Here is a 27,616-nt window from a genome sequence, read left to right on the forward strand (position 1 = left end):
ATATAAAATATTTATGTTTAGCGGTGTGAGTAGAGATAATATTTGTAAAACACTTGGCAAGAAGAGCAGGCATTCAATGAACGGTAACAAAATTGGTTAGGTTTTCAACAGAAAAAGTGAATGAGCAAAGCCGCGCTTTGGAAAATTAACGTGGCATCTGTGACTGAAAGGAAGTGGTAAGTAGAAGACTGGCTAAGACGCGTTTTCAATCGTCCAGATGAGAGGTAGGGGTCAGGGCCGGGGGGCAAACTAGGGTCTCCGTGGGTGGAGAGGCGGCAGTCAGGTGTCTCTACGGGCGGCGGGGGGCTACAAAGACTGTGACCCTGGGCCAGAGCCTTAGGGTGCAGCCCAGACAAGCACTCGAGGAATCTGGAGGCGGCTAAATTCGGCGCCCAGGTCCTGAGATCGGACTCGGCGGCGGACAGAACAGAGCGGGGGCTGGGCGGGCAGGAAATTCACCACCGCTGCCTAAGTCCTATTCGGGGAGAATCTGTTTCCAGGCTCCCCGCGAGCAAGTTACACTCAGTAAAGGAGGGGCCGGCGGAGGACGGCCGGAGACCTGTGGGCCCGCAGACCCGCTCCTTCCGCAGAGCCCTGAAGGGCAGCCCGGCGGAGGCGGGGGCGGGGGCGGGAGCGGAGGCGGAGCGCGGCCCTTCCCGCCAGTCCCGCGGCCGCGCGGCAAGCCCCGCCCCCGAGAGCTGTTCCGCGGGGCGGAGCCGGAGCCGCCCGCCCGCGTCCCTGGCCCCCGCGTCCCTGCCACCCCGCGTCCCTGGCCCCCGCGTCCCTGCCACCCCGAGTCCGCCGGTGTGTCCGGAGCGCTGCGCCGGCATCATGTTGGGCGTGATCAAGAACTCGCTGTTCGGGAGCGTAGAGACGTGGCCGTGGCAGGTCTTGAGCAAAGGGGACAAGGTAGGACCGCCGGGGCTGCGGCGGGTTCTGGGCGGCAGGCGGGCCGGGCCTGGGCGCTGTCGTGTGTCCATGCCCAGCGCTGGGCTCGGGAGGGCGGGAAGGGGGCGGGCTGGTGCGGCCGGGCCCAGGGCTGTGCTGGGAGCAGCAGGGACGGAGAGGAGAGGTGGATGGGAAGGGAGAAGCCCAGCTCGGGGCGGCACGGACAGCGCCTGGGGAGCGCATTCCTCCACTTAAACATTCCAAACATTCTGAACGTGTGTCTGCTGAGAGACCCTTGGTTGCAGAAAAGACTGGAAAAGTACTATCCTTAAGAAACTCCCAACTAGTGGAGAGCTGAGTATAAAGGAACAAGATCTGTGCTGCATAGAGGTGAAAGTGCAGGGCAGGGAGCACAGGGGAAGGAGCAGGCCATGCTGCCAGGGGATAAGGATGGGGCCTTCGCAGAGAAGTGCTTTCAGCGTGTCCTCAGGGATGTGTAGGAGTACGCGGAAAAGAGGAGAGCAGGTGCAAAGGCCCAGAGCTGTAAAATGCTTTGTTGGCCAATGGAACTCCGAGAGTTGGGTGGCTAGAATACAGGATGAGTGAGGAGGGCACAGTCGCTCCATTCCCCCAGATTTACAGCAGTGCTAATGCAGGCAAATTGGACTGTGCCCTGAAAACAAGGAGTCTGTCACTAATTATAATCTCCCCATGGGCAGGTACTTTGTGCACTTCGTGGCTGTATTCTTAGCTCCCAATTCAGTGCCTCATCTCTTAAAGGGCTGTGTTGTCTGGGGGCCAAGTTCCCAGACCTCGTACAGTGATGCACACACAAAAGCCCTCAGCTAGACTCTAGTCCGGACTCTTCAAGCCGGATCTATCTCTTCATCTGTCCGTATCTCGCTTTCCTCAGCTGTGGGGACCGAGGAGTTTAGCCCTGATCAAAGGTGACATGTTCAGCTGCCTCCAAGCAGCCAGGCGGGGACTGGAAATGAGTGAAGCTGGCTGTTTCAGACAGTAAGGCAAGGTGGGGACTGAGGCAAATGGCAGGGAGAGCTCAGGTCCCCGTCTACAAAGGGCAACTCCAGGCAGTTGTCAGGAAGTGATGTAAACCAGGGTTGCCACATTTTTAAGGAAAACCAACAATCCAGAATCTTCATGTGAAATCTCTCAATTTAAAATTAACTCGTTCAACAAATAACTATTTGTTGAGTGCCAACTGTGTGCCAGGCACTCTTACAGGCAATGGGGATGAACAGTGGCCAAAACTGACAGCTATCCCTGTGCTCCTGGAGCTTATGTTTTAGTGGCCAGTGAACAGAGTAAGTCAAACGTATCAGGTGTCAGAGGGTGAGCAGTGCTGGGAAGGGGAGGAAGGAAGAGGGATGTTAGGGATGAGGCTGGGATTCTGAGTGGGGCAACAATGTCAATTTGAACTGTTGGCAACAGACTACAAATGTTTGTAAACACTGCAGGCCAAACAAAGGATCCATCTGTGGCCACATCGTGTCTGTGCGCATGCCAGTCTGTGCACTCGGCCTGGTGACCTCTAGGGTCCCTGTTGGCCCTGACACTTAAGAATCTGCGTGTTATTGACTGCTCCAGAGAGCTTTCCTTTCTGCGGTGGAATCAGCTCACTTAGTCTTTTGCGCTTAAGGACCATTTGGGATGCAGGCTGAGAGTCTTAACGACAACTGCGAATGCAGGCTGAGGGTCTGGGCTGGTCTGCTACCTGGTTGCCCTCAGATCCCTTCCTCGCCCATGCTCTGCTCTCTGTGTCTCAGGGTGGAGTGGGGCCCCCCTGTCACCTGTTCCCCAGGCTCCACTGGTAGCTGGCTCCCAGCGAGGTTTGCCGGTGGGAGGCACTAGTAGGATAGGAGATAGGAGGATGGGAGGAAGGGAGCAGCAGGGTGTGTCTCCCTCACCTCTGCCCTGTCAGGTCTCTGGCACCAAGAGCTTCTCTGTGCTCCAGCTCTCGCCACATAGGCCACCATGGTTCTAGCTCCCACCAGGTGACCCAGGGATCTGAGCTGGAGGAACCAATGCACCTCCCTCCATCTCTCTGAGGGCACTTCCTGACCTCTAGGTTGCCTCACTGTCCCGTTTGGCATCTCAGCCCTTTTATTATCTATGAAATCACTTTCTTGAACCAGTGTGCCTTTGTGCAAAATACTCTGGTAGTTTCTGTTTCCCATTAGACCCTTACTGATACAGTGCCACCTGCCACTGACTTTGCCTCCAGGGCTAAATGCATCTTCCCTCAACATTTGATGGGAATATGGGGCCACATGGGATATTGTTACCAGGCTGAAACAAATCATTTAACCTGAAAGAACCTCAGTTTCTGCAGCTGTAGAATATATAAAAATATCCTTCATATCTACTCCCAGAGTTACTATAAATATTAAATTTTTTAAAAACCTGAAAATGCTTTATCAACGAATGCACCCTAGAAATGTAGTAATATTATGTCAGAACTTAGCTCAGCTCCACTCTTACTAGCTGTGCATCATGGGTGACTTACTTAACCTCTCTGAAGCTAATCATGAGAGAAAATAACAATTCATGTCTTAGAAGATTGTTCTGAAGTTTAAGTGAGATAACCAATTAGGAGTTCAGTAAAATACCCAACACTTGGGTGAGCATGGTAACTATGCCACAGGTAGTTTGGGGTAAGCTACTTAACCTCCCAACCGCTCGGAACCCTGAAATCCCTCAACTGTAAGATGAGAATGACAGTGCCTATGTGACAATTAATTAGATATTTAAAGATACTTATGAACCTTTTTTTTAATATACACATTCAGGGTGTTTTTATCTTGAAGAGCCTCTCCCTGAAGTTCTCTCTGTCCCCTGGAAAGAGTGTGAGTCAGAAGCCGCTGTCCACTTTCCTGGCCAGAGGGCTGGCACTCAGCATGGCCCATGTAGCTCGGGTTCAGGGTCACCAGATGTTCAGAACTGATTCCAGGCACCTGGTGGGGAGGCCCAGGCTGCGGCGAGCCTTATCAGGTGCCTTCTGCATTGTTTGGGGAGGAGGGGAACACACAGCTCTCCGTGTCGGATTGGCTGGGTCTTGTGGCTGTTCATAGCAGGACCGATGTTAATAACTGACATCTTTATGGTATTTGTTTCCAGCCTGTGCACGTTGGTTAGGACCCACCGCCTGGGTTTGGATCCCGGCTCCACCACCTGCTCACTGTAATTTGGGCACATTATTCACCTCTTGTGCTCCAGTCTCATCGGAAGTTGAAGATAAAAACACCAGCTTCTTCATGGGGTGGTTGGAGGGATTGAAGAAATGAATCCACGTAAAAATGTTTAAAATAATGCCTCACACGTAGAAAGTACTCAGGTTGATTGTTATTATTAATATTTTCTTACAATGAGAAGGTCGGCTTCCAAAATCAACATGTACACCCACCACGTAAGGTGGCAAGGAAACAAACAGACCTTTTAGAGGACCTTGCAAATCCCGTAGCAAGAGGCATTCTTGCAAGATCTCTGCATGGGACTTGAACTTGAACTTGATCAGGGTTCCCACTGAAAATTGGTGTTTGTGGCCACACGCCCAAATCCTCATCTAGTAACTGGCTGGGAGCAGGAGGCAGAGGACACAGGGCAGGGAGCGCTGTTATTATGGTCTACGTAACAAGGAGACACACTAAAGACATTAAATTAGAAGAATCAAATGTGTTAACAGTATTAACTTAGGTACTTTATTTTCTGCAGAAATAGAGAGAATTCTATTTAAATTCAGCTCCCTGGAGAATTAGGATAGTTTTATATTATCCATCTCTCAAACCTAAATTTTCACAGTGATCCGGTGGTTCAAATGAGAGGTTATGGACATGGATGCTGTGAAAAGAGGTGGTACCTGCCGTAGAACCGCCTTAATACCTTGTGACCCAGCTCTTCTCCAGGATAGATATAATTGGACGAGCTTCTCATCCCCCCACCCAGCTAGGGCTATTGTCTTCCTTGTCATTAGAGTAAAGCCAGGTTTTACTCTGCAGCCTCCTTTCCCACAAATACTCATACAATGCCTACTACATGCAAGGTAGCTACTAGATGCTAAGAGGTACAGTGGTCAATGATACAGACAGTCCCTGACCCCATGGGGCTTATGCTTGCAGATGGAGGTTAATAATATTGTTATTCAATTATAATGACAGTAACTATTGTGTTGCGAAAGTACAAGGGCCTGTAAGAAATATCACGGGGAATCTGTTTTCAAATAGCGTTCTCTCTGAGGAAGCGACTTTTAGGTTGGGACCTGTTGGGTAAGTAGGAGTTCATCAGGCAGAGACGGGAAAGGAATGAATACTCCAGGCAGCGGAAGAGGCAGGTGCAGAGGCCCTGAGGCAGGACCAAGGCATTGAGGGAAATAGCAGGCCAGTGAGGAGGTGCTCTGGGTGTGGCTGGCAAGGTAGGTAGAAGCTAGGTGATCCCTGGACCATCTGGGATAGGTTGAGACTTGGTGAATGAAGGCTTTTAGGCAGGAGATTTATTAACATGATTAGATTTATACAGAATTCCCCGTATATGTTCCCTGGGCGGTGTCAGCTTCATTCACAGCTTTAGTTACCCATTGCGGTAACTCCCCAATTTACATCCCTGGTCCAGGCTCCTGCTGAGCTCAGACCATGTGTCCAACTGCACCGTGGACAGTTTGCTCATCTGCAATAGGAGGCAGATGAACCAATGGATATGTAAGGCCCTTCCAGCTCTAGAGTTGCCTGCCTTTGGAGTTCATATTTAGAAAGGACCACTCAGGAGGAGGAGGGAGAGTTGAGTTAAGCCTTAGAGGATGCTGGGGCCCTTGGCTCTCTGAATCAAGCTGGACTCTCTTCTTGGCAGCCTTTCCTTCTTTGCTCTGGACTTTCTACCTGGGGAACAGGCTGAGAGTACAAATCTCCTACACCATTCCCCAGAACTCTCTTCTGCTCTGGGACTCCTCAGATTTAAGACTCAGACATCCTTGTGGAATCTTGTATTTAGATCACAAAAGTCAGTTGAACTCATTTGGGGTAGATGAAACTGACTTGCTGTCAGATCACCATCACAGGACTAATGCTTACAAAATCCAGCTCCCTATGACAGCCTACGAGTTCTTCAGGGGTCTGGTCCCTGCCAGAATCTCTGGCCTCATCTCTTGCACATCCTGCTTGACAGTCTTTTCTCCAGGTGTAATGAACCATGTGTACTCTTTGCCATCATCATACTGTTCTTCAACTCTTCTCTTTACCCCTGTGGTGCCCGCAACCTGGAATTGCCTCCCCTACACTATCAGAGCATTTGCTACATCTTATAATAACTAGGTAGTTCTTCTTACCACCCAACTAGACTGCCCATATCATATTAATCTCCAAATCTGAAGCACCGGACAGAGGTTTTCAGTTTATCAGTGAATCGATGCATCCGTGACTGAATGTCCAGTCAGATCATCTATAAGCACCTCAAAGTCAGCTTGACCTAACTAAACACGTAAACTCATGCACCCGTGCCCCGCAACTCACCTAAGTAGTCCTTTTCTGTGTTCCCACACTGCCTGGCACTCTCATCCCCTTAAACAAATCAGCAGATTGTGACCTGTTTCCCTGGCTACTTCTGTGAGACCACGCCTCTCGGGACGTCAGAGACCATGCCTTCCGTCTCTGCATCATAGCATCTGGCACAGTGCTCAGCACATGATAGATGCGCCATGGTTGTTGGTTGAATGAATTAAAGACGGAAAGAAAGAACAAAGAGCGGGCCAGCTGTTTCTCCAGTGAGAGCTTGTCATTGGTTTCTCCACGTGTAAGAGAAGGAGCGTTAAATGACTTCTGATGCTGCTGTTCTGAGTTTGACATGGGCATACAGATATCTGTTAGAAAGAACTAACTCAACAGCTAAAGAGTGAGCTTCAAAACTGCTCACTTCCCCCCCCCCCCCCCCCCCCCACCCCGTGGCAGCACAAAGTCTTGTGAGAAGCGTGAGACTACTAGAGTTGGGATTTGAATTCTGGTCCCAGTCTCACCATTTAGTAGCTGTGTGGTCTTAGGCAACTTGACGTCTCTGGTGCTTCATTTCCTCTTTGGTAAAATTCGTTTCGTTGGGTGAACGTTTAAACCACTTTCAGGCTGAAATTCTGTGATTCACAGAGTGGCATTTCTGGAATGTGAAAGATTATAAGTGGCAAGACTCAGTGGGACCTCAAATGAAGGGGGAGTCTAGTCCCTATGGTGACAGACAGGGCCAGAAAGAGGAAAACATCCCGAGTTTACATAACACAGTTTGCCACTGAAGGCTCTTTGGAAGCGTCAGGCTCACCATGGGGAGGGCCTCACTGCTGTCCTCAGAATCAGTAGGCACAGCGCCCCAAGGTCAAGGCCGATGTGCAAACTCTTGATTCTCAGTCTGGAGCGGCTCCCCCTCCCCCATGTGAAGGGAAGTTTGTGAAGCTGGCACCCAGGCTCTGCTTTCAGATTTCCCTGGCTCCTTTCTCATGACTTTCTTTAATTTGGTGTTACAAAAACAATAGGTATTTTTGCATTATAAATATAAAATTATAATATTAAGTGTACTTTTTTAGCCTATACAGGCCACTCACAGTCCCGCAGGCCTGCCCGCCTCCAGAGATTCATTATGTCCCCTTGGGAGATGAGACTCTTCAGTCTAGGATGTCATAGGAAAGCCTGTTTGACCAGCCGGGGGCAGCCAGGTCCTCCATCATGTGTGTTTTTCATAATTATTAGTAGGAGAGGCAGCTCCTTAATCAGTCAGTAAATATCTGTTGAGCACCTGACATATAAAGCTCTGTGGTATAATTCCTGTCCACAAAGACTTTATAGAAGATTTTTCAAACTGCACTAACATTCCATTACCAGATAGTAAAAGCAATATAGAACAAGTTTCTCTGCTTTTAGTGGAATAGAATAAAATTCACTGGAGTAGAGGGCCAGCCCCTGTGGCCTAGTGGTTAAGTTCTACACGTTCCACTTTGGCAGCCCAGGTTCAGTTCCCAGGTGCAGACCTACTCTGCTCATCTACTAGTGGCCATGCTGTGGCAGCAGCTCACATACAAAAAGGAAGATTGGCAGTGGATGTTAGTTCAGGGTGAATCTTCTTCAGCAAAAAAAAAAAAAAAAAATCACTGGAGGAGAATAGAAGTAAACAGGATAGAAAGAAAGCAAGTATCAAAATATGCCACATCCAGAAAGGTAAAGTGTTCTTTTGTGAAACTTTGTTTCGATCGTGTGTATGTTCATGATAGGACATGTTGTAAAAATGTATTTCTTGTTATGGATTGCAATTTTCAGAGTTTGGAAAATGCTGCCGTGCAAAATGTTCAGGAATACAAAATCATGTCATGTGAGGCATCAAATGGCAACCAGGAGGAGGGTGTGAAGGAGAGCTGCTGTGGGAAAGGGTTCTGGCCTTAGGACAGAGACTCAGTGCAGAGCGTCATGGTGGCAGAGGACCACTGCCAGGGAGGAAGGATGTGTGGGAAGTGACAGTGGAGCTGGGCATCCAGGGGAGTTTTGTTGGTCGTCAGTGCTGTCAAGTAGACTAGATTCTGACTCCTAGCAACCCTGCAGAGCAGCACCTCACCCGGTCTTTTTGTACCACCCTCTCACCTTCCTGTGCTGTGTCAGACAATGCTCCACTGTTATTCATGGGGTTTTCAGTGCCAGTTTTTCCGGAAGTGGGTGGCCAGGTCCTTCTTCCTAGTCTGTCTAGTCTGGAAGCTCCACTGAACCCTGTCCACCATGGGTGACCCTGCTGGTATTTGAAATACCAGTGGCAGAGCTTTCAGCATCACAGCAACATGCAGCCGCCACAGTAGGACAAGCGACAGACGGGTGGTGTGGTTTCCTGACTGGGAGGTGAACCCCGGCTGCGGCGGTGAGAGCACCAAATCTTAACCACTAGACCACCGGGCTTTCAGGGAGTCAGGGGTGTGGTTTAGTGATGTGAGTTGAGAAGAATTGCATCTGGGAGTACAGTGTGAACAGAACCACTCTGATCCTTCTTGACCTGCAGCCCTGCTCCTGGAATGAGGCTAACCTTGGAGCCTTAAAGTTTTGTGGGATTGTTGTTCTATTTCTTTGTTTGCTTCTTTCCAATTTTTTCTTCTTCTCTTTTTCTGGATCTCCTGTTATTCAGATCTTGGCTCTCCTGGCTTGATCCTCTGATTTTCTTTTCCGTTTTCTACTTCTTTGCCTTTTTACTTGACTTTCTGGAAGATTTCCTTCAACTTTACCTTCCAACCTTTCTACCAAATTTTTCATTTCTATAATATTTTTAATTTCCAAGAGCTCTTTGATCTCTGACCATTCTATTTTTATAGCATTCTGCAGATGTTCTGAGTGGTTTGGGACGCAATATCTCCTCCTGTCTCTCTGAGAATATTGATTATATGAAGTTTTTTCTGGTGTCTCTATAGCTGTAAAAAATATCCCAGAATCTATCTTTTCTTTTTTTTTTTTAAGACTGGGCATTTTTTAAATTTATTTTTAATAAATAAAATAATAGAGGAAGATTGGCCCGGAGCTAACATCTGTTACCAATCTTCCTCTTTTTTTTTTCCTCCCCAAACCCCCATACATAGTTATATATCCTTGTTGTAGGTCCTTCTGGTTCTTCTATGTCGGAGGCCACGTCAGCATGGCTTGATGGGCAGTATGTAGGTCTGCACCCAGGCTCTGAACTGGTGAACCCTGGGCTGCCAAAGCGGAGCGTGGGAACTTAACCACTAGGCGACCGGGCCGGCCCGCCAGAATCTATTTCTCATAGCCCTTTCTGCTGAAACCTGTCTCTTCCACGCTGTCTGCATACCCAGGCTCATTATGGAAAATTCCTTAGCAGTGTGTCTCTCTTGTAACTGGACTATTACTGCTTCTAGAGTCGTCGTGTGTTGCTGCTTTATATCTCTGAAGCGCTCTGTATCCCTGTCTCTAGGAAGAAGTCTCCTACGAGGAAAGGGCCTGTGAAGGCGGGAAATTTGCCACAGTGGAAGTGACAGATAAGCCTGTGGATGAGGCTCTACGAGAAGCAATGCCAAAAGTCGTGAAGTATGTGGGAGGCACCAATGACAAGGGTGAGTCCCCCTGAAGGATGTGGCTCTGGTCTCAGAGGCGAGGCTTGTGTGCTCTCACTTCATCAGAAGAAAACACAGGGGAGGGGTCACAGGACACCTGTCCCTACCTGGTTCAGTGGCTCATGAACTTGCTGTGCTGCGTGAGCAAGGAAGCTCTGGGGAGACTGCGCTGGCGCCATCCCAGCCTGCCCCTCACTTCATGGTATCCCTGCTCCGTGTCACTGAGTTCATGCTTCTCGCTCAGTTGTGGAGACATATGCTCTGGGTTTTTTAACTCTACAGCGCTTATGGTGTCTTTGGATGGGTTGACTGGGTGAAGTGTGCCCACAGCCTGCCAAGCCGCAGGGTGAGGCCAGCCTCTGACTTGAGACCTCCACACCCAGTTTGGCAATCTCAAGAGCCCCCTGGTAGCTCAGAGTCTATAGTGTACTGAGGCTCAGTGAGCACCGAGCGTGGCAGGTCCCCGCTCTGTTCTGGCAAACAAGGGGTCTGAGAATTCTTAGGCGGTCCCACTCTTAAAGATGTGGCAGTCTGTGATGGGTTCCTCCCTATTTTTAAAATAATAGGCCTGAAGTTTCAGCATACCGGTTAGCGTGTAAACCATATTTAAATATGAATTTAACTCATAAGCTCTCTAATTTGGCCTGTACTTTGGAATCACTGCAAACCCAAAATGGGTCAGAAAGTAAGGTGAAAAAGAGATGTCATGCTTAATTTTTAGGATATTTCTCAAGCTGATAATTTAGAAAGTTAGCAACTGGTATTAACCTTAGTAACATTTACTAGGACCAGAATAATCAGACTTTGGATAATAAGTCAACCAGTAGGAGGTCAAGAAGAAATCTTTTCCTCCTTAACACTGTCGTAACATTTTTTAAGAAGAAAATATGTATAAAAATTATAAAACTGATTAAAGAAAATCTTGAAAATAACAAAACAGCACCCCAATCCATCTTTTTTGTTACAGTCATTGTTGTGTTTTGAATGTATTTCTTTAGGACTTTTTAATAGACTTTTTAAATGTAGTCATAGTGTTTGTGCAATTATATATCCTGCTTCTGTTACTTATTTCATAATTATTTCCCACTGTTGGTAAATGGTCTTCTTAGCATAATTATTAATAGTTGCATTATATTGCATCATATTCCTGTAATTTACTTGGACATATTCCTATTTTGGACATTAAATGGCACCCAGTTTTTCACAATTATAAATTCTGCTGCAGTGAATATCCTATTACCTATAGCCTTTTCCATGTTTCAGATTATTTTCTTAAAATCCTGTCTCTAATACCCATCTCGCTCTGTGGGTTCTTATGTTTTCAGGAATTGGGATGGGGATGACAGTTCCCATTTCCTTTGCCGTGTTCCCCGGTGAAGATGGTTCTCTACAGAAGAAATTGAAAGTCTGGTTCCGGATTCCAAACCAGTTTCAGAGCAACCCGCCAGTTCCCAGTGATGACAGCGTGAAAATCGAAGAGAGAGAAGGCATCACTGTCTATTCCACGTAAGGAGACAATTCTTCAAGCATCCGGGGGTAGCACTTGATTTCCACACTGCTCCTTGATACCTGCAGGGAGCATTTGCATTATATTGATATTCTTCCAGTTTTATCGAGATATAATTGACATATAACATTGTATTTAAGGTGTAAAACATAATGTTTTGATGTATGTGTATATTATGAAATGATGACCACAATAAGTTTAGTTAACATCCATCACCTGACATATTACAAATTTTTTTTTATTTGAGATGAGAACGTTTAAGATCTATTCTTTTAGTAACTTTCAAATCTACGCTACAGTACTGTTAACTATAATCACCTTGCTGTACGTTACATCCCCAGAACTAATTTATCTTGTAGCTGGAATTTTGTACCTTTTGACCACCTCCACCCATTTCTCCCCCCTCCCACTCCTCCCACCCTGCTGCCTCTGGCAACCACCAGTCTGTTCTCTGTATCTATGAGTTCAGTTTTTTTTTAATTCCACATATAAGTGGGAAAATATGGTATTTATCTTTCTCTGACTTATTTCACTTAGCATAATGCCCTCAAGGTCCATCCATGTTGTTGCAAGTAGCAAATTTTCCTTCTTTTTTATGGCCGAGTAATATTCCATTGTGTATATATATACCACGTCTTCTTTATCATTCACCTGTCAATAGACACTTAGGCTGTTTCCACATCTTGGCTATGGTAAATAATGTTGCCATGAACATGGGGTGCAGAAATCTCTTCAAGATAGTGATTTCTTTTCTTTGGACATATTCCCAGAAGTGGAATTGCTGGATCATATAATAGTTCTAGTTTCAATTTTTTTTTTTTTCAAAGATTGGCACCTGGGCTAACAACTGTTGCCAATCTTTTTTTTTTTTTTCTGCTTTATCTCCCCAAACCCCCCCGTACACAGTTGTATATCTTAGTTGCATGTCCTTCTAGTTGTGGGATGTGGGATGCCACCTCAATGTGGCCTGATGAGCGGTGCAATGTGCACACCCAGGATCCGAACCCTGGGCCACCGCAGTGGAGCGTGTGAACTTAACCACTCAGCCACAGAGCCGGCCCGTCTAGTTTCAATTTTTTGAGGACTTTCCATATTGTTTTCCACAATGGCTGCACCAATTTACATTCCCACCAACAGTGCACAAGAGTTCCCTTTTCCCCACATCCTTACCAACACTCGTTATTTCTTGTCTTTTTGATAATAACCTTTGTAACAGGTATGACATGATATCTCATTGTGGTTTTGATTTGCATTTCCCTGATGATTAGCGATGTTGAGCACTTTTCATGTACCTGTTGGCCAGTTGTACATGCTCTTTGGAAAAATGTGTATTCAGATCCTCTGCCCAGTTTTTTGTTTTTTGTGTTTTTTTGGTGAGGAAGATTGGCCCTGAGCTAACATCTGTGCCAGTCTTCCTCTATTTTGTAGGTGGGATGCCACCATAGCATGGCTTGATGAGCAGTGTGTAGGTCCACGCCTGGTATCTAAACCCATGAACCCCAGGCTGCTGAAGCAGAGCTCATAAACTTAACCACTATGCTGCCGGGTTGGCCCTCTGCCCATTTTTTCATTGGATTGTTTGGCTTTTTTGCTGTTGAGTTGTGTGAGTTCTTTGTATATTTTTGGGTATTAACCTCTTCTCAGATATATGATTTGCAAATATTTTCTCCCATTCAGTACGTTTCCTTTCCATTTTGTTGATAGTTTCCTTTCCTGTGCAAAGCTTTTTACTTTGGCATAGTCCCACTTGTTTATTTTTGCTTTTTTTTTTTTGAGGAAGATTAGCCCTGAGCTAACATCTGCTACCAGTCCTCCTCTTTTTGCTGAGGAAGACTGGCCCTGAGCTAACATCTGTGCACATCTTCCTCTACTTTATATGTGGGACTCGTGCCACAGCATGGCTTGACAAGCAGTGCATAGGTCCACACTAAGGATCTGAACCCGTGAACCCTAGGCTGCCAAAGCGGAACCTGAGAACTTAACCACTGTGCCGCCGGGCCTGCCCCCTATTTTTGCTTCTGTTGCCTTTGTTTTTGGTGTCAAATCCAAAAAATCATTGCCAAGACCTGTGTCAAGGAGCTTATGCCCTATGTTTTCTTCTAGGGATTTTGTGGTTTCACTTATGTTCAAATCTTTAATCCAGTTTGAGTTGATTTTTGTACATGGTGTAAGATAGTGGTCCAATTTCAATCTTTCACATGTGGCTGTCCAGTTTTCCCAATACCATTATTGAAGAGACTGTCCTTTCCCCATTGTGTATTCTTGGCTCCTTTGTCGTGAATTAATTGACCCTATATGTTTGGGTTTATCTCTGGACTCTCTACTCTGTTCCACTGATCTGTGTGTCTGTTTTATGCCCATACCATACTGTTTTGATTACGATGGCTTTGTAATACAGTTTGAAATCAGGAAGCATGATGCCTCCAGCTTTGTTCTTCTTCTCAAGACTGCTTTGGCTATTTGGGCTATTTGGTTCCACACAAATTTTAGGGTTGTTTTCTGTTTCTGTGAACAACTTCACTGAAATTTTGGTAAGGATTGCATCGAATCTGTAGATTGCTTGGGTAGTATGGACATTTTCACAATATTGATTCTTCCCATCCATGAGTGTGGAATATCCTCCCATTTATTTGTGTCTTCTCCAATGTCTTTCATCATCGTCTTATGGTTTCCAGTACAAGTCTTTAACTTCCTTGGTTAAATTTATTCCTAGATATTTTATTCTTTTTGATGCAATTTTAAATAGGATTGTTTCCTTAATTTCTCTTTCTAAATTTGTATTGTTGATGAAGTAAGAAATACTGAGAGCTGACAATTTCTCACTTTGACGTCTTCAGCCTACAGCACACAGATATTTGCATTGTATCTGAGTAAATGCCTTTGCCAGTGGCCAGATTGACCTGGACACAGAGAGTTTAACCTCAGCTTGAGCTGAGCACCTGTATTAGCCGCCACAGGGTTCTGGGAGCCTCAGAGAATGTCTAAATCAGGCTGTAGTTTGGGGCCATGAATACATGGGGAGCATAAAGGCCCAGGGTTACCTCCTTCTTACCCCACTTTCCCCTTGAATGCCAGAAGGGCAGGGAGTGTTTGCTGGAGCTGGATGGCCACCCCCTTAGTTATTCATGGTCTGTGGTCCTTAGAGCAGAGCCCACGCGCATCCTATTATCATTCTAGTCCTGTTTCCAAGGCCTCCTTTGGGGTCCTGTTCGCTTGACTGCAGAGAATAACAGGTGCAGAGGGTTGCACGTTTTTATTCTTTGGGCCCCAACCTCCCCTCAGAAGCCAGGTCTCTTCTAGATCATCAGTGACTCCCCATTTGTTAAAATCCTACCAGGTGACGGGCACTGAACCATGTGCAGACAGAGACCAGGAGCTTCACTGGTAGTAACCATGGTGGGGGGTCAGTTCTGTTCTAGAACAACCTCATGAAAAAGAAATATACAAATATTGCACAGACAGCTTCTGTCCACTTCCAGAGGCTTCCAGACTTAGTCATGTGGCTGCCCTGCTCCATCTCTGCACCTGAGGGTGCAGCTTCCTCTGGAGCTAACACTAATGCTGAGAATGTGACCCTGGCTGCCCTGGGCCGGGCAGTCCTGGGCCAGGTGACATAGGGCACCCCAGAGGACAGAGAGTGTACTGCAGCCAGGCAGCTAGCCTGAATAAGGATTCCGGTCCTTATTCAGATTTTCCAGCCTTCACTGCAGAGGCTGCAGAGAAAGCAAAGTAAAGAGTATCTTTTCCCAGGGCAGGGACTAGGGTGGGGAAGCAAGGCACCTATGGTGCAAAATTTAGGGAGGCACTCAGTCTCACAGTTGTCCAAGCGCAGGATGGGCACCGAGTGAGCGCCTCCTCAGATCTTGCACCTGTGTCTCTGCTGTCTCACCCTAGTTCCTGCTCCATCTTTTCCATCCTCTTTCCTGTGTCTTGGGAGGCAGCCTGGCATAATATAAGGAACCAGTCTATTTTGGTTTGCATCCCAGGATGATGCTTGGGAAGTTACTCAGCCTCTTCAAGACTTAGTTTCCCCATCTGTTAAATGCTGGTAATAACACCTGCATCATAGGGATTATTGATAAAGAGTATCTTTCAGTATTTACTAAGATACTGTTTACAAATTACTTAATGTTTATGACTTGTAGTAGGGTTCAGAAATTACTCTTTCCCTCTGCCCCTTCTTACTTCGTAAGGAGTGAGGTTGACATGATAAATCAAGTCACATAAGGCTTCAAGCAGATGAGATTAGCTTCTGACCATTTGTTTTACCAGACCCAGGAGTTGGTACAATTTCTTTCTTTTGTCTTTAACTTTTTAGTATGGAAATTTCAAACTTAGGAAAACATAGAGAGAATGTAAGATATTGAAGCCCTTTGTGTGCATCACGCACCTTCAAAGATGATTAACTCAAGGCCAACTTTGTGTCATGTGTACCCTACCCTGGGTTATCTTTAGACGAATTCAAGACGTGTTATTTCATTCATAGATATTTCAGTGTGACTACTGAAGACTTTTTAAAAATGCAATCATAATATCTTATTACTCCCAAAATTTTAACAGCAATTTGTTAATGTTATAATAACATAAAATATCCAGGGTTCTAATTTCTCCTGTTATCTCATAATTTGTTTTTACAGTTTGTTTGAATCTGAATCCAAATAAGATCCATCCATTGCAATTGGTTGGTGCATCTTTTAAGCCTTTATTAACCTGTAGCTTTTCTCACCGCCGCGCCTTCTCATTTTTCCTTGCCATTTATGGGTCATTTGTCCTATTGTTTCCTGAATTTTGCTGATTGCCTTTATGTGCATTTTATCAGGTGCCTCTGCCCCTGTATTGCCTGTAAATTAGTAGTTGGAAGAAGGGGGATGATCGGATTCAAGTTTGAGTTTTGAGCAAGGATATTTCATAGATGGTGTTGCGTACCTCAAGTAGGGGCTCATAACATTTGCTTGCGTCTGTTTTTGTGATGCTGGTGACTGTAGATGCCAGGACCCAGATGCCTTGTTTCATTAGAGGTTGTAAAATAATGTTCTCTATTTTTCCTTCTTCGTTTATTAGCTAGAATACTTCCATAAAGAGAAACTTCCCCTCGTCTACTATTTGGCTTCCCTGAGATAGAGTCAGAGAGAAAAGGCAAGATACCTTCTCTTTATTTATCAGTTTTCAGAATAATGGTTTCATTGCTTAACATCGTCCAAAGGGGAGGTAGTGTTGATCTCTGTTTTTTGAGTATCAATATAAACATAGGAATTTAAACAGAATTGATGTGTTTCAGTTCTTTGCAGTTATTATTCGTATTGATGCTCAAATTGTCCCATCTTTGGCTAGTGGGAGACTCCTCAAGTTGGTTTCTTAGTCTTTTGACATGACCCTGGTGGTCTGCGGCTTCCTTGCTTTCTGGTGTGACAAGATGTTTCAAGCACATCTTGCCATTTCTTGCTCTAGAGCTGGAATTAACCTTTTCTCCAAGGAACCCTGGTTCCTTATGGTGAGAAAGGGTATTTCTTTAAACAGTACTATGAAAGCTAGGTCTGTGGAAGTTTCCTTTTAATTCTCTGAAACCTAAACAGATGAAAGTGACAAATATGGTAGCTAGCCTGGCTCAGTGAATTTTTTTTTAACCTAACGTATGGTCCTAAGTTAGCATGTGGTCATTCCTCAACTACCCACTTGGTGTCACTGCACAGTCAGATGTCATTTAAAAGTACCTTACTGTGGAAGGCCGAGTTAATGAGGTGGTAGAAGGCAAAAGTACTATTTCAGATACACAGTGAGTGCCTTAGATACAAAATTAATTCTAAAAGGAAAGCCTTGGGTCCTTAATTCAGACTTCCTTTTTTATGACCTTCTGAAGGGATGTCCACAAAAGGATTATACATTTATTAGCAGTATATAAGTACTTTTTAAATGAATAGAAGGCTATGAAAAATAACACTGTCAGAATCGTTTTAGTATTCACACGAGGAAATAGAATTTTGCTCGCACTTAAATGAGTGGCCACATCGCAGACCACTGTCCTCCCTCTGTGTTCCATAAAGCCCATAGGTCAGAGCTGGGCCTCCTCAGCGCAGGTCAACACTGGCTTCAGCAGAGACCAGCAGTGGGAGAGGCTGGAAGGTTTTAATGGAACTTTCATGGTTTTAATGAAATGTCTGAGTATAAAGAAAAGAGTTGGCAACGAGGAGTTCATTGTCAGGGTGACCTGTGCTCCCATCCCAGCTCTACCACCTAATGGCCCCAGGACCTGTGGCATGTTACGGAGCCTCTCCATGCCTCAGTTTCCTCATCTGTAAGATGGGGGTGAGAGTACCTAACTCAAAGGATTGTTGTGAGGATGAAATATGCCATCTGTAAATGCCTGTACTATGCTAGACATTAGCTAGACACTCGGTAAATGTTAGCCGACTCTTCTCTTCTTGACTTCACCTCCCTTGGAGAATTAGATAAAATTTTACTAGAATTAACAGCAAAAAAAAATCAAGCTACTGCAGATACCCTTGACTTCAAACCTCAACTCTAAGGATGATGAGTTTTATAACTTTGGGCTTTGTGAGCTTCAGTTTTCTCATCTATAAAATAATGCTTATGGGGCCGGTCCGGTGGCACAGTGGTTAAGTTCGCACGTCCTGCTTCAGCGGCCCAGAGTTCGCCACTTCAGATCCCGGGTGTGGACATGGCACTGCTTGGCAAGCCATGCTGTGGCAGGTGTCCCACATATAAAGTAGAGGAAGATGGGCACGGATGTTAGCTCGGGGCCAGTCTTCCTCAGCAAAAAGAAGAGGATTGGCAGCAGATGTTAGCTCAGGGCTAATCTTCCTCAAAAAAAAACAAAAATAGCACTTATGATGCGTTGTTGTCAGGGGTCAGTGAAGTTATGCGTATGACAGAACTTTGTGAGCTGTGAGGCACCTAGGGTTGCTGATTTTGTTTCTCTCTCTAAATGACCAGGCCCTGACTGAGGCCGCTAGCAGCTTGGGAAGTTCCGCCTAGAGGAAGAGAAGTTTGGAAGAAAGGGTCCAGCTGCTAAGCCGCTAGGGTGTTCCCGTATTACCGCTTAGGGAGAGCTACAGACCAGCGTTGGCCCAGTTCCTACATAATTCCAACACCCATCTGTAACCCCAGGAGGTTTGGCCTGCTCAACACCCAGGCTTTCTCGCTTCAATTCCAAGGGGCCTCACCTGACCATTCTATGGAAAACAGCATCCCTCCGTCTCTCCTCCTTTGCCCTGCTTTGTTTTCCTTCACATCTCTTATCATCACCTGCCTTATGTACCTCTCTTTTCATTCATTTATTGTCTTCTCCCTCACTGGAGTGTTCTTCACGGCAGGGCCTCTGGCTCTTCTCTAATATGTGCTCAATTAAAAGTTAGTGAATAGGGGCCAGCCTGGTGGCGTAGTGGTCAAGTTCACGTGCTCTGCTTCGGCGGCCTGAGGTTTGCAGGTTCAGATCCCGGTCATGGACCTGGCACTGCTCATCAAGCCACATTGTGGCGGCATCCCACATAAAATGGAGGAAGATTGGCGTGGATGTTAGCTCAGCGGCAATCTTCCTCAAGCAAAAAGAGGAAGATTGGCAACAATCATCCTCACAAAAAGAAAGAAGAAAGTTGCTGACTCAATAAACGAATGAAAGTCTTGGCCATGCCTTCCCTGCACTTCTGTTTTTTTTGCTTTTCTCCCTAAAGACCTTGGTCCCCTCCCATAGCTTCAACTGTCACCCTTTCATTGGTCATTCTCCAACCTGACCTCTGTCCAACTCCCTTGAATGTCTTTTCATTCATCAGACTCTATGTGGAGACTAAGGTGAGGCCATTTACACATTCACTCATTCACTCAAAAACTCACTATTCAGAATTCACTTATTCCTGATATTTCAGGGTTGTGTCGTTCCAGATATAAGAAGTGATATCTGTGGATTGAAATTACAGGGAAGCGTATTTCTACTCAAAAATAAAAATGTTCTGGCAGAAAGTATCTACAGTAGAAGGGACAGATGATGAGGTACTGAAGTCCTTGCCCTGGAGGAATTCAAGCACCATCTGGACAGACATGTGACGATTATACAATGTAACGTTTGTACTAAGTGGGAAGTTCGGTTCCATTTGACAGATGTTTATGGAGCACCTCTGATGTTTAAGCCACTTCACCTCTGAGAGCCCTGCCCTGCCAGTGATAAGATTCTGTTTCTAAAACCTAGTTCATCACCATTCCTTTCCCCCAACAACCAGTCTTTTACAAACTGGTACTTGAAGGGGCTTCAGTCACCGCTTCTGGGGGGTGAGCCCACTTCAACATGGCTGATGCTGCCTTCTCTCTCAGGCTCCAGCCTTAGATTTCCAGCTCCCCACAAACCTCCTCAGGTGCCTCCCAAATCAGTGGGTCCGAAGTAGAACTCAGATTTCTGCCCCAAATCTGATCCCCTGTGTTCTGTCTTCCTACAGGTCCCTTCTATCCTCCTACCCATCCTGTTCCAATGTCATCCTGACTCCTTCACCTTCCACATCAGTTATTGGCCAAGCCCTAGTCACCTCCTCGCTGTGCCTTCCCTTCCATCCGCACTGCCACAGTCCTCATCACTTCCTGCCTGAACTATTCCTGTGGGCTCCTGCTTGTTTCTGGTTCTTCCACCTCTGCCCCTTCTAAGTCGTCCTTTGATCACCGCCAGCCCTAAAGCACAAGACCAGTCGATCGCACTGCTTCTGCTCAGCTCTGGTTGTAGGCCTCGGGCTCACACTGGGGTCGGGACCAATGCCCAAGCCAGTCGTAAATGAGAAGGGGTCCTCAAATGTTTAACCAGGCAGTGGAACCAAGTAAAAATGCCTTGTCGTGGCATTTACAACATGGCCCTTCACAAAGTAGCCCCATTCCGAGTGTCCGCCTGATCTCAGGGCGTCCCACCCGCACCTCCCAGCGCCCCCCTCACGCACACTCACACACACATGAACATCCACTTCCGCACCTTCACTCGCATCCACCCAGCTCCTCTCAGACCCCCTCCCCAGTCTCTGCTCACTGGAAACTGTAAGGACAGGAATTTTTGTTGTGTTGCTCGTTGCCAGAAGATACGCTCAATAAATAATTGCTTAATATCACATCCTCCGTTACGCCTTCCCTTTCCGTTCTAAGCCAGAACCACTCATTCTCTATTCCCCATCCCCAGCGTGTTCCGTTCGCACCTTCTGCTTCCATTCTAGTGCTTCCTTGGCCCTGTACAATCTTTATGTGTTTCCATCCTGACCACTACCGTTAGACCTCGAGAGGGGAGAAAGCCATCTTTATCCTCTCTGCAGCTCTGTGGTGCCCAGCTGGTGTTTTGTGCTCAGTGATGCTCCCCTCAGTAAGCGTGGTTTCGACTGACTGAATGAAATACCTTATGGCGTTAAGCTTCTTTCCTGTTGACATGAAATTATCAGCTCCTAGTCTTAGACTTCCTTGGCCTAGCACAGAGATTCATGCAGATCCTCCCCAAATTTGGGTTGACTTGTTGATTGTTAAAGTTTTAGGCCCAGCTGGCTGGTCAGGCTCAGAGTCATTCCATTTCTCTTTCTGGCTCGCTGGGTGCCTGCACCAGCTACTCCCTGAAAATAACTCATTATGATTTTTTGCCTCCTTGGACCAAAGCCTCCATCTGCTCGCCCACCTCAGTGACGCCTACGGTATCTCCTCCCACCTCCCCTAACTCATCCAGACCCTTTTAATCAGTTCCTTTTGTGTTTCTGGAGTCCTGGGCGTGTGCGTCCTTCCATGATTCCTACGGTCACCCAATTCTTTGTTCGGAATACTGAGCTCTGACGTTGGGTGAGATGAAATACAGTGCCCTGCAGGAGGGCTCCTTTGAAGATGGACACTTAGAGACTTGTTGACAGGCTTACAAAAATAATGTATAGATTTCATGTTTATTTCCTTTGAAGCGCTCAAAGCACTTTATAGCATTCCTTAACTGGCGCATCTGGAGGGCTGTGGGCACTGTGTGGTTATGCTCCTTGCACGGCTTGGAGGATCAGCAGGGGGAATGAGGCGGCCGGTCCATGAACACAAGATGAGGTGCCAGGTCTGGGCTTCCTTCATGTGTCAGGGCTGTGTGCCCGGGAGCCTTTGGTTTCCTGGCTTATTTCTGCAGTTCTCGGCTCGGGGTGAGGCTGAGCTGGTTCCATCTGTAGTGAGGAGAACACACATGTCTGTTGCATAGCACACCCGGCTTTGCTTGTTTTCTAGTAGAATGTTTCCATGCTGAAGCAATAGGGAAATCTGTGTCCTCATTTCCAGTATCTCGGTCAGCCTGGGAATAATATACAAAGTTGGGTTTTTCTTTCCGGTAATGAATTCAAGAATCCCCGAATGATGACATTCTCCCTGTCACTCTCTGCCGGGTCTCCTTGTACTTTTCAGACAACTCCTTCTCCGTGGCCCCTGCCAAGTCCTCTCCGTCTGCCACCACTTGGGGACTAGGATTCCCAAGAGCAACCTACTGACCCTCGGTGTACTCGCCGTCTAGGCCTCGTCTCCCTCCTGCCATGATTATAGCCAGTACCGACTCACTGGTGGCTCCCACATATCTGTCACTAGACCCATCTCTTTCCCAAATCAAGATCTCTGAGTCCAGTTCTTTCCCAAGTCTAAGGAGCTTGTCACAGTGCCCAACACACACGTAGGTACACAATAATTGTTGCACCTTCGCAGAAGCACCTTCCTATCACTGTACCCAGAAACCAAATTATTAACCCCCCACACCCCTCCTTGCCAAAGGAACTCTTCAGCCTGGGATCCCTATTCTGTTAGTGGCATCGGTTTCCCTCCAGAGACTTAACTGGAAGCCTTGGAGAACCATTGACGCCGCCCCCACCCCGACTTCCCCTCCACATCCAGTCCCCTTTCAAATTTGCCTTTATTCAGGCCTTTGTCATCTCACACTTGGCTGTTCCTGGGCTCCAGTGACTCCATTTCCCCCGTCCCTCCACTGCCACCAGAGGACTCTCTCCAAAATGCAATGTGATCATGTTGATCCCTTACCTTAAAACCCCTTTGTAAGTCCACCTTCACATCTAGGATCAGGTTCAGAGTCCTTAGTATGGCATTCAAGGCCCTTCCCAATGTGGCGCCAGTCAACTCCCTTTCCCTGTTTGAATTCCCACCACTGTCCACTTGGTATGTGTCTCAGATCTCGTTGTATGAATGAGTGACTATGGAGGCAGGCCTACCACCCTGAAGACAGTAAATTTAATCGTTTATCCCAGAATTGTTCACTCAGCCAAGGGTCTAATGAGTGTCAGGCACTGTGTTCGGTGCTCAGGATACACAGTGGACAAAAAGTGACAAAGATACCTGTCCTCATGGAGCCTGTATTCTACCAGGGGACTCAGACCATACATAGTGAGCACAATCAATAAATATATAGTATGTTAGAAGGTGCTGAGTACTGATAAGAATAGAAAGAAAGAGAGAGAAAGAGAAAGAGAGAAAGAAAGAAAGAAAAGAAAAGAAAGAAAGAAAAAGTAGGACAAAGGAAGAAGCAGAGGGCTGGGGTGTGGGGTTACAAGGTTAAATCAGGTTTTGAGAGTAGAACTGAGAAGATGAGCTTGCTCATTGAGCCAGTTCTTTATTGTTGGGCTCTCTTCCTGGGCTCATGGTAATCCCTTAGATTACCACCACGTCCCTCACCTCCGGAGTCGGGGAATTGAGTGGCTGTTCTGAGCAAATTGCACAGTAACAATAAACGCTCCTGTTTGTTGTGAGCTCACTGCGTGACAGACACTGAGCTGCGCAGTTTGCACAGTCTTTTCCTCTTCAATCTGCACAACAGCCTTCTGAGATGGATCTTCTCCTCCCAGTTTAACAGATGAAGGACCTGAAGCTAGAGAAATTAAAGCATTTTCCCAAGACCATGAGCTCAAAAGTGGCAGAGGTAGGATCTGAGCACATAACATTTTGCCTCCAACTGATGAATGAAGATGTGAGGACCACTCCTTTGGAAGTCTCCCAAATCCGGTAGCTTAAAGAGCCAGCCTTATGCATTTTCACAGAGAATAATGTAGTGTCACAGCACGAGAAGGGGCTGCAGAAAGCCCTCGGCACCTGCTCCCACGTCCAGCGTTGAATTTGTTTCAGGCGGGGTTCTCAGTCTATAGCCACTCTTCGAAAATAATTCCAGTGTCGTGCAGGCTTTTATTGCCAGCACAATTCTTCCTTAATGTTCATTCTCTGTCTCCTTATCCAGTTTCCTCTCATTTGAGCCTCAGTGAAGCTAGAGCTCAACTTTCTTCATCTGCTTTATAGTCTTTCTTTGATAAACTTGAAGCACCAAGCCGCCTCTATTCCAAATTGGTCTCAGCTCTGTCGTGTTCTGTAGCTATTTTCTAGACAGTAGAGTAATCAATGCCTGAGAGATGGGCGTTTTCACATCAGTAACCCTGTAATCAATGTGCTGAACGCTTGCTGAGCATGACTCACCACTTTAAAGGAGCAAAGCGTGAGTCAAGAGGACCCACCAAAGATCCTGGATTTGGCCTAATCGTGGCCTGGTGCAGATTCAGACTTTTGAGTCATAGCGCTCATTAGAAATGGGGATGTATTTGACTCTAATAAAGATTTGAATACACCCCCACGTTTGGAGTGGTGTATTTAGGGTAAGCCACAGGATGAATTTTGGAGCATAGGCAGATGACGTAAGGAGCAAATACTAATCTTGAAAAGACAAGCTGTATTGCTTCTCTGTCCCCACCTCTGTCACCAAGAGAAAAGCCTGATTTAGGAAAAGCCTCTTTACTTACTAGAAAAAGAAGGCTTTCATGATTTAAGCAGAAGAAAAGATTTATTAGAAGTGATTTCTTTATTTGCGGCATGCGTAAAGCTTGCCCAAGGGCCCTCCCAAGACTTCCTCGGGTCCCTGCCTTTGGTGGCTCTGCTTTTTAACAAAGCTGCTACTTGTCAGTGCTCTGACGGGCTCACTCCTTAGAACTGCTCTGCTGTGGGAGGAACAGTAGCTGCAGCTCCACCCCGACTCCCCTTTTCCTCCTCCTTCCCCAGCTGGAGACAGAGAGGCAGAGAAGAGGACGGCCCGGCCAGCCAGCAGAGGGAGCGAGAGAAAAAGGCGAAGGCATCTCTTTGGGAAATTTCAGAGAGGGAAGCTCACATTTAGGACGGGACTACTGTTTCAGGCTCTGCGTTAGCGTTTTTCACATCCATTATTGTATTTAATGCTCACAACAACCATGAAGGGAAAAAAGAACATATCCCAATTTTACAAATGAAGATCTGAGAGTGAGAGAGGTCAAATGTGCCCATCTAGGAAGTGGCCGATCCGCAGTCTTGCCACTATAGCATGCTTGTCATAATAAGAGGAGGGAGGGACTTCCCCCTCTCTCAGAGACCGTGTCCTTTCCTAACCATCCCCTTGCTCTTGTATCCTCAGGCAGTTCGGTGGTTACGCCAAGGAAGCCGACTACATAGCCCACGCTGCCCAGCTGCGCACGGCCCTGGAGGGCACAGCCACTTACCGGAGTGACATCTACTTCTGCACTGGGTATGACCCTCCCATGAAGCCCTACGGACGTCGCAATGAGGTCTGGCTGGTGAAGACATGAGTGGCTCAATGAGCCGGCACTTCCTGGATGTGCTTCCGTGTCCACTGCCTCGGGGGCAGCAGGGGGCGCTGCTCCACTGTGCACCCGCCCAACCAGCTTTCCTTCAAAGCCACTTACTGCCAATGTTCTGAAATCAGCTTGCTCCGTGTCCTCAAGCTCTTCTTCTCATGGTGGGAAATAATTCAGCCAAGATAGGCAGCATTTCTCTGATTGCTTTAGAAAATTCTATAGTAGACCAGAAACACCCCGGGAGCATTTTCCCAGCTATCTGGTCACTAATAACTGATTTTTTAAAATTTATTGAATCTGTATTTTTGCTATTGAGGGGAAAATGTGATTTGTGTGTGATCTTTCCTCTGTGATTCTCATAAGAACTTTGTCTAAAAAGAAAACGAAAATAAAGATCTTCGAGTTAAACAGCTGAGACAAATCCTCAGTATAATTATTTCAAGATTCTACAGTCTTATAGATAACGTAGTTCTGAGTACCACTGATGGTGTTTACTGTGGCAAGAATCCTGTATTTAGAGTCCCAGGGTCCTTCAGAATATAAACCCAAAGGTCCCGGGAGGAGGACATGCACCACGTGCTTGAATGTCTCTGAATCAGAGACATTGACCTGACTGTGTTGTAAAGATTCCACGGTCATGCGTGGAGGATCATATTTGCAGCTGTGGTCCACGAAGGGTTCCGGGAGTCACAGAAATAAACTGAGGAGAAAAGTCATCGTACTCTGGGAGGCTGGAAACCTGCCTGGACGATTTATTCAGGGTGATGCGATCAGATTAGAAAACGCTGGGGTCCACTTTCATCAGCTGAAGAGGATAGAAATGAAAGAAGCAGCGTGCAGTTTGCCTGCAGAAGGAGAGGGGGCCTGAGCTGCGAGGGGGAGGTGGGGAAAGTAGGTGAGCTGGAACAGAGTATGTGGGTGAGCGAGTGAGGATGGAACGGCCTGGTGGGTCACAGGGCATGTGGATCCTCCCAGGGGGCGCCAGAGCCGCGACCTGTCAACACCCTCCCTGGGGCAGCTGGAAAGGTTTTCCAGAGAAACGCACCTCAGCACCATCTGCAGATTACTACACGAGTGGGAGACCTCCATGGGCGCTCATGAGAGAAGAAACAGAAAAATGAGCTGTAATCCTCCCCATGAAGCGCTGTCATTGGACATAAAGTGGGGTTTGATAGAGAGGAACGAGAGCTCTGTCCTCACCTTCCTGGCAGCCGTTCAGAACAGCGGTCTCTTCTGAGGCACAGGCTGTGCCTGTTTCTGAAGATCAGTGGGAAACCACCTCGGCTCCCGAGCCTGGACCACCTGTCAGACACCATCCTGGGTGCCATACGTGCCCCCGGGTGCTCCACATACACGCTCTGTGAGGGAGGTGCTGTCGTGATCCCCACGCACAGATGAGGGGGCTCAGGGTCCTGCAGGCTCACGCACTGAACTCACAAAAGTGCAGCCACAGGGGCCTTAGCTCATGGCCCAGAGTTGGAATTTTATCCTCAGAAAAATGACAAGGAAGTGAATGGCTTTGAGCAGGAACTGATACCATCATGTTTTAGAAGGAAAATTCTGTCCTCAGTGTGGAAAATGGATTGGAAGGGGATGTAACTGGAGGCAGGGAGACCAGTACCAAGACCATAAGTAAAAGATGATCGAGGCCTAAATTAGTATTATGGCGGGGGGATGGGGAGAAGTGGAGAATTTGGAGAGAGAAATAGGATCCACAGGATGAGGTGATCCAGAAGTGACTGAGATAAGGGAGAAGGGGTCAAGTACCACGCCTGGGGTTTTGGCTTGGGCAGGGGGGTCGGTGGGGCTGCCGCAATCTGAGGTGGGGAGCACAGGTGAGAAGCAGGTTGACTGGGGAACAGGGTCCACAAGAGAATATTTAGGCCTGTGGAGCTTCCAAGTGAGACTGTCTCGTGGACAGTCGGAAGTATAAGCCGGATGCTAAGAGGAGAAACCTAACCTGGAGACGTACGTGCGGATGTCAGCAATATCTAGATGGGGTGGAGGAATTATGGGCTCTCCCGGGGAACAGCTTTGGAGGAAAGAGAGAAGAGAACCTAGGTAAGAATCCAGAGGAGCCCCACTATTTGGAGAAGAGCAGAGGAAATGAGCCTGACAAAGACCCAAAAGAAATGACCAGTGATATAGGAGGAAAATCAAAAAATCAAAGAAGCAGCGATGCCCAGCGCATGTTAAGTCCTAAATGATCTTGAGTCCGTCCCTGCTGGTATCATCCTAGAACGTGTCGCCACCTTTCTTCCCTGGACTCCTTCAGTGGCCTCCTAACTAGTCTCCACATTTCTGCTCTCACCTCCCTTTCGTCCATTTCCATACAACGTCCAGAGCTATCTTTGCTTACAAACTCTCCCTTTGACCTTGGACTAAAATGTAAACTCCATTGCATGACCTGCCAGGCCTTGTGTGGTTGGGCCCCTGACCACTTCTCCGGTTCCTTTCTTTCTGATTTCTCGCTTACTATGTTCCAGCCTTGGTGAAATTTTACTTCCTTGAACACACTAAGCTCTTTTTTGCCCCAGGACCCTTGCACAA

General features: G+C 46.8%; 1 protein-coding gene across 1 annotated transcript; it reads left to right on the forward strand.

The window, feature by feature from the left end:
* Positions 1-717: 717 nt before the first annotated feature.
* On the forward strand, positions 718-25,481 carry HEBP1 (heme binding protein 1). The gene is made up of 4 exons (XM_046640965.1): positions 718-909; positions 9,829-9,967; positions 11,293-11,473; positions 24,886-25,481. Exons 1-4 carry the CDS (start codon positions 832-834, stop codon positions 25,055-25,057), a joined length of 570 nt encoding a protein of 189 aa, XP_046496921.1. The 5' UTR covers positions 718-831; the 3' UTR covers positions 25,058-25,481.
* The last annotated feature ends 2,135 nt before the right edge of the window (positions 25,482-27,616 follow it).

The sequence above is a fragment of the Equus quagga genome, chromosome 1 (genome assembly GCF_021613505.1).
Source record: "Equus quagga isolate Etosha38 chromosome 1, UCLA_HA_Equagga_1.0, whole genome shotgun sequence".
Classification (NCBI taxonomy): Eukaryota; Metazoa; Chordata; class Mammalia; order Perissodactyla; family Equidae; genus Equus; species Equus quagga.